Source organism: Neoarius graeffei, chromosome 2 (genome assembly GCF_027579695.1).
Source record: "Neoarius graeffei isolate fNeoGra1 chromosome 2, fNeoGra1.pri, whole genome shotgun sequence".
Classification (NCBI taxonomy): domain Eukaryota; kingdom Metazoa; phylum Chordata; class Actinopteri; order Siluriformes; family Ariidae; genus Neoarius; species Neoarius graeffei.
The window spans coordinates 16,837,320-16,850,207 of NC_083570.1; the positions used below are offsets into that span (position 1 = coordinate 16,837,320).

Sequence of the window (12,888 nt, forward strand, 5' to 3'; positions counted from 1 at the left end):
CACGTGCCTCGATTTATCACGGTTTTACTCATTTATGAAAAAGAGAAGGAAAAAGACAACGCTTTTGGATTACACGTGATAATTACAATGCAGTCGTAATGATATATCTCACACAGAGGTACAAAACATTAACATAGAGGCAGGAGAAAGGAGGAACCCAGAGTAGAAAAATGAACAAATTAGAAGAATCACAGCACAGCTTTGAAAAACAGGCTCATAATTCACTTGAGGGTTCAGCACAGATTTGTTCAGATTAAGTTCCTTAGGCTGGGATCAGACTACATGAGGTTTTCAGGATGATCAGCATCATGGTGCTATAAAATCTTGGCCAGGAGACTGGCAACACTACAAGTTTGACTTCAACCAATCAGCTTTCACGTCCCTGTGTCCTTGTCTTTGAGTAGGAGGGGCAAGAAATGGTCAATCATGACTGTCAAGGAACATGGAGGGATTGTCGAAAATAAAAAATTCTGACATGCTTGACTTTTCGTCAAGGTTTTGTGGGACGTCCCAAATGCCACATCGCTATCCTTTGATTGATTACGTCACACTACATGGTCTGTTCATCATTCGTGACTTTCATATTCAGGCCAAGGTCTGGGAATTCTCTCTTAGCCATGTCAAAATGGCGTCGGATTCATGTTGCCTGATCCGGGCATTACAGCAGAATGGATCCAACTACAAATCCATTCATCCATCCTCAGATTTGTCCATCCATTCATCAATCAATCTATCTATATATCTATACTTCAACTGTCTGTAGATTCCTCCATCCATCTCTTTCTTTTCTTTCCAGCCATAATTTCCTCATTTCTGTCCCTTCTACTGCATCCATCCATTCAACCATCCACAAGTCCATCCATCTGTTAATCTGCACATCTATCTATGCATCTGTATTCTTCTTCCAGCCATCTTTCATACATCATCTATCTGTGTCTATTCTTCCATTGATCCTTTCATCCATCCACTCAACTTTTAGTTCATCCATCCATCCATCCTCATGTTTGCCCATGTTCATCCACTCATTCATTCATCAACCTATCTATACCTCAACTGTCTGTAGATTCATCCATCCATCCCTTTCTTTTGCTTCCACTTGTAATTTCCTCATTTCCATCCCTTCTACTCCTTTCATATTTCCATCCATCCAACCACCCACAAGTCCATCCATCTAGTCATTTATCTATGTATCCATATTCTTTCATACATCTATCTCTGCATCTATACTTCCATTGATCCTTTCAGCCATCCATCCAACTACAAGTCCATTCATCCATCCATTCATCAATCTATCTATACCTCAACTGTCTGTAGATTCTTCCATCCATCTATCTTTCTTTTCTTTCCAGCTATAATTTCCCTCATTTCTGTCCCTTCTGTTGCATCCATCCATCCAACCACCCACAAGTCCATCCATCTAGCCAGCTATGCATCCATATTCTTCCATCCATCTTTCATACATCTATCTGTCTATTCTTCCATTGATCCTTTCATCCATCCATCTATCTATTCAGCAGTCAGTCCCTCCATCCATCCTCAGGTTTGTCCATCCATCCATTCATCAATCTATCTATCTGTACTTCAACTGTCTGTAGATTCTTCTGTCCATCTATCTTTCTTTTCTTTCTAGCTATAATTTCCTCATTTCCTTCCCTTTGACTCATCCATCCATCTTTCTATTCAACCACCCGCAAGTCCATCCATCTATTAATCTGCACATCTATCTTTGCATCTGTATTATTCTTCTAGCCATCTTTCATACATCGTCTATTCTTTCATTGATCCTTTTATCCATCCAACTACAAGTCCATTCATCCATCCTCATATTTGTCCATCTGTTCATCCACTCATTCATGCATCAATCTATCTATACCTCAACTGTCTGTAGATTCATCCATCCATCCCTTTCTTTTCCTTCCAGCTATAATTTCCTCATTTCCATCCCTTCTACTCCTTTCATTCTTCCATCCATTACAGAAGATAACAGGATTTGCAGATAACCATAGTATGTATGCATTTCTTATGCATCAAGATTATCGTCTCCCAAACTGGGCAGTATATCTTCTCATAGAAATGGTCCTCTTCATCATAGACACACTGTTCCTTGCTTTACATTTTTGGAGTTGCGAATGAGCATTTAGAACATTTGCTGAACAGCTGATTTAAATGGCAGAGCTCTGGAAATGCATCCCGTCCAAAAAACAATAATAAATCACACTACGATCTATTTGTCTTGAATGAACTCCTTATTCACCTTGTAAGATGAAAAGATATTTCTCCTGGAAGCTGTTTAGCTGTGATTTTCCAATCTAATACAGTAATCCAGTATAAAAAGTGCCTTTTAAAGCAAGGTGGCTCTGTTACAAAGATTTTAGATCCTCAATCCATCCATATACTTAAAGAGACAGTTATGAAACATCATTTGTAAGACCTGTAACAGTTTTTATATTGTCTGGTGATGCCATGAGGACTTTGAGAACACGGTTCATTTCCATCTCCGTGTATTTACTTACACATCAAATGTGCTGACGTGCCTGATGAAGAAGACGAAGAAGAAGACATCCCTTATGTCTAATTACAAAAATTCAATGTATTTGAAAATACATTTTTGCAATAAGAATTTATAAACGTCAATAGTTTTTCACACCATTTATTTAGACTTTGATTGCAAAAAGTTTGGTATGATTCTGACTGTGATGCTTCTGTGCTGTTTTTTGTCTTAAGCCTTAAGGTAAAAAAAAAATCACCACATACCTTGCAGCTTTCAAACCACGCCAAAGCGTGACGCTTCCACTTTGCATTTGGTTACAGTATATACAACACAAGTAGACTATAAGATCATAAACCTCATGCTCAGGCCATATTGGCTCCATCGTTTACAGCGGTGTACCATGCAAAATTAAACAAGGTTTCCCACAAGACTGGTAAACTATACAGCTTAGAAATCACACAAGGAGGAAAAACAAGAGCAAGGTATTCAATTGAAATCGAGTAAAAGATATCTGAGAAATTACTCTGGAATGTTATTTGTTTTCTTTTCATATGTATCACAGTGTGAAAGGCTTCAGTCTCAGATCCTGAAGGACTAAATCCATGTCTGATTTGACTAAGCAGCAAATGATTTTCTGATATTTTCACAAATTTCACATTCTTCGAGATCATTCATTTCCTTTGGCACGTGTAAAAGTACCAACTTATTCCAAGTGTGAAGTTCTTGAGAGTTTTGAAAGAACCAAACCAAAGATGGTCTTGGAAGGTCCTGTTTCCCAGACACAGACTGAGCCTAGTACAGAATTAACGGTTTTCTAACTATGGCAGTAGAAAAGTCTAATCTGTGTCCGGAGCACCACCCAGCTGAGGATTTAAACCTGAGAATTGTGTAAGGTGTTTTAACCTTGTGGCGATCTAAGGGTACTAATGAAGGGTAGTTCCACCAGTTTGTCTAAACTTTACCACCAAATTGGTACCTTCTAGAAAGCCTACAAAGCAGAGGAAGGGCTTGTTAAAGGTTCCTTTTTTGGAATAAACCAAAGAACCCTTCAGGTCGCTAGATGGAACCTTTTTTTTTCCCTCGGACTGTAAGTGATGGCAAGTGGAAATAAGCAAGTATCATTGTTCTCGAAGGGAAGAATCAAGGTTTGTTTAAATGAATATTGGTCAGGGGTTTAAATCATCCATTTCACAAGAAAAGCATAGAAGAACCAAAGAGAGCCCATCGAGAAAGCTTGAAGGCCATGTAGCCTCCAACTGGAGTCTTTGAAAAACGGTTCCTCATAGGTTCTTTGGATGGTTATAGGATAGAAACCCTCTGTTGTAAAACTTTATATAGAATCTTTAAGGGTTCCCCTGGTGGAACAAACCAAAGAACCCTTTAGACTGCTCGATGTAATCATTGTTTCTAAAATTGTAAACGATGGTAACTGGCAGGGATCATTGTTCTTGATGGGAAGAGTCTTTTTTTTCTGAACAAAATTTGGTCAAAAGTTTGGAGAAGAGTCATCCTCATGGTAAGAGACACACAGAAACTATTTTTCAATCAATTTAAATTGTGCAAACCCAAGTCATTCTGTAAGAGCAGATGAATCAAATGGTGCTACCAAAGAGGGACCTTCTAGAAAGCCTGAGGGCGATGTGTTCTCCAGGTACAGTCTCAGAAATGAGGATTCCTCACAGGTTCTTTGGACAGTTATGGGTTGTAGCTAAAACAGAAACCCTCTGTTATAAGGTTCCACAGAATCTTTCAGGGTTGCCCTCCTGGAACAAACCAAAGAACCCCTCAGGCTGCTAGATGCAAGTTTGTAAGTGATGGCAACTGGAAACAAGCAAGTATCACTGATCTTGATCAGAGGAGGCAGTTTTGCTTCGGTTGAAAATGTGGTCAAGAGTTGAAGAGTCTTCCTGATTTCAAGAAAATCCTGGAAAATTTTCAGTCGATTTCAGGTCTACAGACCCCAAATGTTGGTGCTCGTTCTGTAAATGCAGAATAATAGACAGAAGAGCAGGATGAATGGGTATGACCTCATCCACAATGGGTTCCATATAGGTTCTTTGGATGGTTATGGGTTGTAGCTTATTAAAATCCCTCTGTTTTGAGGTTCTGCAGACAATCTGTAAGGGTTTCCTCAATTGGGACAAACCAAAGAACACTTTGGATTACTACATGCAACCTTTGAACCTAAATATGGAAAAATCCTCCAAAGTGCAACCTTATACTAAAACCCTCTGTTTTGAGGATCTCCATAGAATCTTTCAAGATAAAATCCAGGAGTTTTTAAACCTGGGCCGTATTTTCCCAGCTCCTTGGGTTCAAATGTTTACTCAGGGCAAAACCAATTGAAATTAGTCCAGTGTTTAGTTAGAACACTAATGGGCAACCACAAAACGGGTATACAATATAATTCTACAGGGCAATCATCTGTGTCAAAGTAGACGTCGATTTATAGTTGCCGGTTATTGAGTCATTCTGATGGCAAAAAAAAAAGTATCACAAATTTTCAGTCCATTTAAGACCTAGACAGTCCAAATGTACATACAGAGGATGAGGTACTCTAATACGGTGCACCAAAAAGACAGCACTTCACAAATTTACTGGCTCGATAAACATCCCAGGGCAGCAAAGTGGTGCAGTGGTTAGCACTCTTGCCTTACAGCAAGAGGGTTCTGGATTTGAACCTCATGGCCAACTGGGGTCTTTCTTTATGGAGATTGCATGTTCTTCTTTTGCCTGCATGGGGGTTCTCCAGCTTCCTCCCATGCTCCAAAGACATGCAGATTAGGTCAACTTGCCCCTGAGTATGAATGGATGCTTGCCTTTGTTGTTAGACTGGCGACCTGTCCAGGTTGTACTTTGCCTCTTTGCCAGAGTCAGCTGGGCTTGGCTCCAGCTTCCCCTGCAGCCCTGATGGACAAGCGGTATAGAGAATGGGTGGATAAATATCTCAGCATTGTTTAGTAGTTGGGTGGCACGGTGGTGTAGTGGTTAGCACTGTCGCCTCACAGCAAGAAGGTTCTGGGTTTGAGCTCAGTGGCCGACAGGGACCTTTCGGTGTGGAGTTTGCATGTTCTCCTCGTGTCTGCGTGTGTTTCCTCTGGGTGCTCCGGTTTCCCCCCACAGTCCAAGGACATGCAGGTTAGGTTAACTGGTGGCTCTAAATTGACCGTAGGTGTGAGTGTGAATGGTTGTTTGTGTCTATGTGTCAGCCCTGCGATTATCTGGCGACTTGTCCAGGGTGTACCCTGCCTCTTGCCCATAGTCAGCTAGGATAAGCTCCAGCTTGCCCACAACCCTGCACAGGATAAGTGGTTGCGGATAATGGATGGATGTTTAGTAGTTCATCTTGCTGTTTGGCCACTCTGTATGTGCCAATTTTACACAACATCCAGGGATTTACTATGCTCATCCAATGAACCATTCAAGATGATGCAGCAGCGTTTGAGCTGGAATTTGGTCAAGTTGACTAAAGCATGAAAGCTAATTTCACAATTGTATATCACTTTGTCAAAATATTGGCTATACTGAACCACACTGTATATAGCAAATAGGTCATGTTGTTGATTCGTCAATCTGACCCCAATGAAAGCCCACCAAGCAGAATTTCACCATGAAATGCTTCAGCATCTACATTAGCTAAACATTTATAACCAGGTTAAGCTCACATTTTGAAGAACACAATGGATGGAATTTGAATAAACAGTAATAACTCTCCTTCATAGCTTTCTGATCCTGTTGGGAACGCCGCCTGGGATGAGTTTACTGTAAACACACGGAGTTCTGATTGTACACACTGAGATTCCATTAAGAATACGGGGGGAAATAAATATATTTGAGATAGACTGTAATTTTTAAAAAGTTCTCTTTGATCTCCAACCAAATGTCGTTGAGGAGCGGCTTTGCCTCATGAAGAAAAAGAACGCAGAGGTACAACCCAGATGTATCTCATTCCCACAGGTCAGAGGTCGTTATTTGATGTTCTTTGGTACTTCTAAGCCTGTGATTAGGGTCACCTACAAAATACAGAAAAGTCTCATCATAACATTTTGTACGGTTATGATTCTGTCCAGACATTTTGACTGGATATTTCTGAAAAAGACAATCGAAAACAAACATGGGCTACATCCAAAACCTCCTAAATAATATGTAAGGAGTAAAAACAGGATGGAACATGCTGGGAAACAGACTTGATTACTTTCTTTATAAACAGCATGTTTTATTCTTTTAGAATTTGGTGCAAGAGGCGTGTCATATTGTCATATAAACTCCATTTATAGTTATAGACTCGCCGGCCACTTTATTAGGAACACCCATCGACCTGCTGTTTGATGCAGTTCTCTAATCAGCCGATCCCTTGACACCAGCGCAATGCATCAAATCACGCAGAAACAAATCAAGAGCTTCAGTTAATGTCGAACATCAGAATGGGAAAAATTGTGATCTCAAAGTGTGACTTTCTTTCACTGTGGCATGGGTGATGGTTTGAGCCAGATGGACTGGTTTGAGTATTTCAGAAACTGCTGATCTCCTGGGGTTTTCACACACAACAGTCTCTAGAGTTTGCACAGAATGGTGCGAAAAACAAAAAACATCGAGTGAGTGAGTGACAGTTCTGTGGGTGGAAACATCTTGTTGATTAAAGAGGTCAAAGGAGATTGGTCAGGGGTGGGTTTCCCAAAAGCATCTTAATGCTAAGAACATCTTAAGTAGGAGAGAGGGCATTCATTGTGCTGCTCACTCTACCATTTCACGATGATCTTTGTGCTGCTCACTCTACCATTTCACAATGATCTTCGTGCTGCGATGCTTTTGGGAAACTTGGACCAGACTGGTTTGAGCTTTTTTGCCAGGAAGGATGTAGCAACTCATGTAATCACTCTTTACAACCGTGGTGAGCAGAAAAGCATCGCAGCATGTAACACCAGGGTTCCACTCCTGCCAGCCAAGAACAGGAATCTTAGAATCGAGAACAAGTTCATATTAAAGTGGCCGGTGAGTTGTGGAATATCCAAGAAGCAATTTTTGGTTTTGTTGTTATTGCTTTTCCTTTAACCTGTAGGAAAAGAATAAGGTTACAAGCAAGATACCGCACCTGTACATTGCGGTTGAGGCTGACCGCAGGCATAAACACACCCTCCATGTTCTCGAAGGCCACAGGGCCATGCTGTTCTTTGTTGATGAAAAATGTGAGAGTGTGTTTCATCAAGTCTAGGAGAACACCAACAGTCGACCCCTTGGTTATTCCCCCTTCGGCCCTGGAGAGAAGGAGAGAGAAATACTGCCAAATAATTTATGACAAAGTAAGAATTTAAGGTCGATACACTTTAGATTAAGTTTTGTAGCAGGGAGGGGCTGAGGTAATTTTGTCCAAACAACAACAACAGCGTAGCAACAATCTTAGAGTTCTTTGGTTCTTTGGAAAAAAATGGTTCTACTTGTGACAACTTGTTGTAGGGCTCTGCATGGAACCAAAACCAAAGAATCCTTAAGGTTGCTTGATGGAAGCACCTGAGACGGATGTGTCTTCCAAAGTGGAGGACTCCCAAAGCTGTTAAAGCATGTCTCCAGACCAACTTCCTGTCAAGAAAGCATTGGGTCAATGGTGTGTTGATGCTTGACCTCTAAACTGCCTACCTGTTGGTGTGCGAGTTGTTATGCATGAACCATGAACGGTTGTTGTCCACATACATGGCCCAGGCTTTGTCATCTTTCCCCAGCATAGCGTCCTTTGCTGTGTTAATGCGTGCCACACCAAATGCAGGATCTGGATGGTTATCATAGCGATCGATGCTGAGTTCCCAGTAATGAACCCCTCTGGAGAAAGCAGCTGTTCCGAGCACCACGCGGTCGTCATAGCTGTTGCAGCTCACTGTCTGGTTCTCGTTGGACAGGACGATGTCTCTGTGCGCTGAGGTAGGGTCAAAGGTGAACCAGGCAACTGCCAAAGAAACATTGACGGAGAGACAAGATCATAAAACGGGCTTTGGTAGCTTCGTCGTAGGGGGTTGAAATCTTATGACTTCCAGAAAGCTAGAGATTTCAACAGTATGTACGGAACTTCTGCATGATCTCATCGGTGAAAGTGAGAGACCATCAGTGCAAACTAATGGCAGAGAAAACTAACAAAGACCCAACATGGGTGTGTGAAAAAAGAGACACAAACCATCAGATGTCTTTAAGACCACGGTCTTGCTGTAAGCCCCAACACCGATGGAGTTGTAGGCTTTGACTCGAGCATTGTAGGAGCTGTTAAAGTGAAGACCATCCACCGTGCACACCGTCTCCTTCCCCACGTACACCTCCTGAGACAGAGGGAAAGAAGAGAGAGGAAACATTTGGTAAAGATCTGATATATATATATATATATATATATATATATATATATATATATATATATATACAGTGGTGCTTGAAGGTTTATGAACCCAGTTAAACAAATGAGACAAAAATATTATACTTGGTCATTTATTTATTGAGGAAAATGATTCAATGTTACATATCTGTGAGTGGCAAAAGTATGTGAACCTCTAGGATTAACAGTTAATTTGAAGGTGAAATTAGAGTCAGGTGTTTTCAATCAATGGGATGACAATCAGGTGTGAGTGGGCACCCTGTTTTATTTAAAGAACAGGGATCTATCAAAGTCTGATCTTCACAACACATGTTTGTGGAAGCGTATCATGGCACGAACAAAGGAGATTTCTGAGGACCTCAGAAAAAGCATTGTTGATGCTCATCAGGCTGGAAAAGGTTACAAAACCATCTCTAAAGAGTTTGGACTCCACCAATCCACAGTCAGACAGATTGTGTACAAATGGAGGAAATTCAAGACCATTACCCTCCCCAGGAGTGGTCGACCAACAAAGATCACTCCAAGAGCAAGGCGTGTAATAGTCGGTGAGGTCACAAAGGACCCCAGGGTAACTTCTAAGCAGCTCAAGGCCTCTCTCACATTGGCTAATGTTAATGTTCATGAGTCCACCATCAGGAGAACACTGAAAAACAATGGTGTGCATGGCAGGGTTGCAAGGAGAAAGCCACTGCTCTCCAAAAAGAACATTGCTGCTTGTCTACAGTTTGCTAAAGATCACATGGGCTATTGGAAAAATGTTTTGTGTACGGATGAGACCAAAATAGAAGTTTTTGGTTTAAATGAAAAGCATTATTTTTGGAGAAAGGAAAACACTGCATTCCAGGAACCTTATCCCATCTGTGAAACATGGTGGTGGTAGTATCATGGTTTGGGCCTGTTTTGCTGCATCTGGGCCAGGACAGCTTGCCATCATTGATGGAACAATGAATTCTGAATTCTACCAGCGAATTCTAAAGGTAAATGTCAGGACATCTGTCCATGAACTGAATCTCAAGAGAAGGTGGGTCATGCAGCAAGACAACGACCCTAAGCACACAAGTCGTTCTACCAAAGAATGGTTAAAGAAGAATAAAGTTAATGTTTGGGATGGCCAAGTCAAAGTCCTGACCTTAATCCAATTGAAATGTTGTGGAAGGACCGGAAGTGAGCAGTTCATGCGAGGAAACCCACCAACATCCCAGAGCTGAAGCTGTTCTGTACGGAGGAATGGGCTAAAATTCCTTCAAGCCAGTGTGCAGGACTGATCAACAGTTACCACAAACGTTTAGTTGCAGTTATTGCTGCACAAAGGGGTCACCCCAGGTACTGAAAGCAAAGGTTCACATACTTTTACCACTCACAGATATGTAATATTGGATCATTTTCCTCAATAAATAAATGACCAAGTATAATATTTTTGTCTCATTTGTTCAACTGGGTTCTCTTTATCTACTTTTAGGACTTGTGTGAAAATCTGATGATGTTTTAGGTCATATTTATGCAGAAATATAGAAAATTCTAAAGGGTTCACAAACCTTCAAGCACCATATATACAGTGGGGCAAAAAAGTATTTAGTCAGCCACCAATTGTGCAAGTTCTCCCACTTAAAAAGATGAGAGAGGCCTGTAATTTTCATCATAGGTACACTTCAACTATGAGAGACAGAATGGGGGGAAAGAATCCAGGAAATCACATTGTAGGATTTTTAATGAATTAATTGGTAAATTCCTCGGTAAAATAAGTATTTGGTCACCTACAAACAACCAAGATTTCTGGCTCTCACAGACCTGTAACTTCTTCTTTAAGAGGCTCCTCTGTCCTCCACTCATTACCTGTATTAATGGCACCTGTTTGAACTCATTATCAGTATAAAAGACACCTGTCCACAACCTCAAACAGTCACACTCCAAACTCCACTATGGCCAAGACCAAAGAGCTGTCAAAGGACACCAGAAACAAAATTGTAGACCTGCACCAGGCTGGGAAGACTGAATCTGCAATAGGTAAGCAGCTTGGTGTGAAGAAATCAACTGTGGGAGCAATTATTAGAAAATGGAAGACATACTGTATAAGTCCACTGATAATCTCCCTCGATCTGGGGCTCCACGCAAGATCTCACCCCGTGGGGTCAAAATGATCACAAGAACGGTGAGCAAAAATCCCAGAACCACATGAGGGGACCTAGTGAATGACCTGCAGAGAGCTGGGACCAAAGTAACAAAGGCTACCATCAGTAACACACTATGCCGCCAGGGACTCAAATCCTGCAGTGCCAGACATGTCCCTCTGCTTAAGCCAGTACATGTCCAGGCCTGTCTGAAGTTTGCTAGAGAGCATTTGGATGATCCAGAAGAGGATGAGGAGAATGTCATATGGTCAGATATATATATATATATATATATATATATATATATATATATATATATATATATATATATATATATATAGCATGTTAATTATGCTATTGATTATAAATGCAGAGATGAGACGAGACGAAATGTTCTGAACATCATAGGCAAAAAAAAACCCACTTCAAAAATTTGGCATGAAATAAAATCCACTCTGGGACGTTCGTTTCCAGTGAATGTTTTAGTGTTTGAAGATACACTCAGCTGCTACTTTATTAAGAACACTCACATCCACCTGCTGTTTTGTTTTAGCAGAAAAGCATCTCAGCATGCAACAGCAGAAGACCACACTGGGTTCCACTCCTGCAGCCAAGAACAGGGATCTTAGAATCAAGAACAAGTTCCTATTAAAGTGGCCAGTGAGTGGACTAGGGATCATGCAAAGAAGTGGAGTTACTGTTCCAAACCTGAATTGTTATTTTCTTCAAATAGCCATTTATAGACCAATAATAGACCACACCCACCTTGATTGGTCTTAGGTTCATAGATTGTTCCAATCAGCACCTTTTGCTAGTGTTTAAGCAGTGTTCATATTTTATCCACATATACAGTCATTAAATAATATTGGCTGGCGTTGAGTGGTATATCAGATCTATTCCATTCAGCTAGCATGAGTAGCTGAATGGAATATCTCTGATAGACCATGAAAAAAAGCCATTATTCTTATTTTTATACATACACATTCTCTTCATATCAACGTATCGGCATTTTCGAAGGCCAACACTAGCTTACCTGCGAGTTGGTGCTGCTAGCGTGGCAGTGCAGTCAACTTCCAGCCGGTGTTGCGTTCATCAGTAGTGTTAGTGAATGCTAATAAAGCAGCGCTATCGAGAGCAAGTCGCACAGGCTAGCAACCGAGAAACTAAGATTTCTGTCTCCGGACTTTTCTACCATGCTGCACGCTCACTACAGTATTTTTCATTCATACTTAAGTATTCATTTCCCTGTGTAATTTACTTAGTTACTTTTAAAATCAACCTCGACGACTACACACAACGGAGCAATCTGGTAGCCAAAATTCTCTCAAAATCTTCTATATTTAACAAAGCAAACCTGGCGGCCATGTTTGTTTACAAATTGTCACTCGCTAGCACAGAAGTTTTACGTCTCTGACGTGTCTCTTTTCCAGTTTTTCGATGTCCGTTGGTATGTTTTTCTCTTAGAAACATGGTGGAGAATATCTAATGAAGTTGGTTGCCTTTCGGGTGTTCAACATGTCTTTCCTGGCGAACACAGAAATGGTTGTGCACATGTGCAGCAGAAAAGTTTCTCAGTGGATATTCGGATCAACTCCAACGTGTGACATTGTGTTGTCTTGAGAACGTGCAATATCATAAACCATATTGCATGCTCATTTTCCATTGGGTAGAGTGGTGTACCGGTAATACACGTAGCATAAGCAATACGCTAACAATATTGCATGCTATCGAACGAAATGAATGAAACCCACTAGAAGGGAATAGAATACATGGAAAAGGTGTCCTGTATGTATAATAATTATACAATCCCAATTCCAAAAAAGTTGGGACAAAGTACAAATTGTAAATAAAAACGGAATGCAATAATTTACAAATCTCAAAAACTGATATTGTATTCACAATAGAACATAGACAACATATCAAATGTCGAAAGTGAG

The 12,888-nt window shown here is 40.7% G+C and overlaps 1 protein-coding gene across 1 annotated transcript in view; it reads right to left on the reverse strand.

Moving 5' to 3' along the window:
- Positions 1–6,459: 6,459 nt before the first annotated feature.
- Positions 6,460–12,888, reverse strand: part of LOC132872188 (E3 ubiquitin-protein ligase TRIM9) — a 44,361-nt gene continuing 37,932 nt past the window's right edge. The window contains 4 exon segments of the mRNA XM_060906823.1: positions 6,460–6,504; positions 7,584–7,746; positions 8,126–8,429; positions 8,655–8,793. Of these exon segments, the coding sequence (XP_060762806.1) occupies positions 6,460–6,504; positions 7,584–7,746; positions 8,126–8,429; positions 8,655–8,793 (651 nt within the window).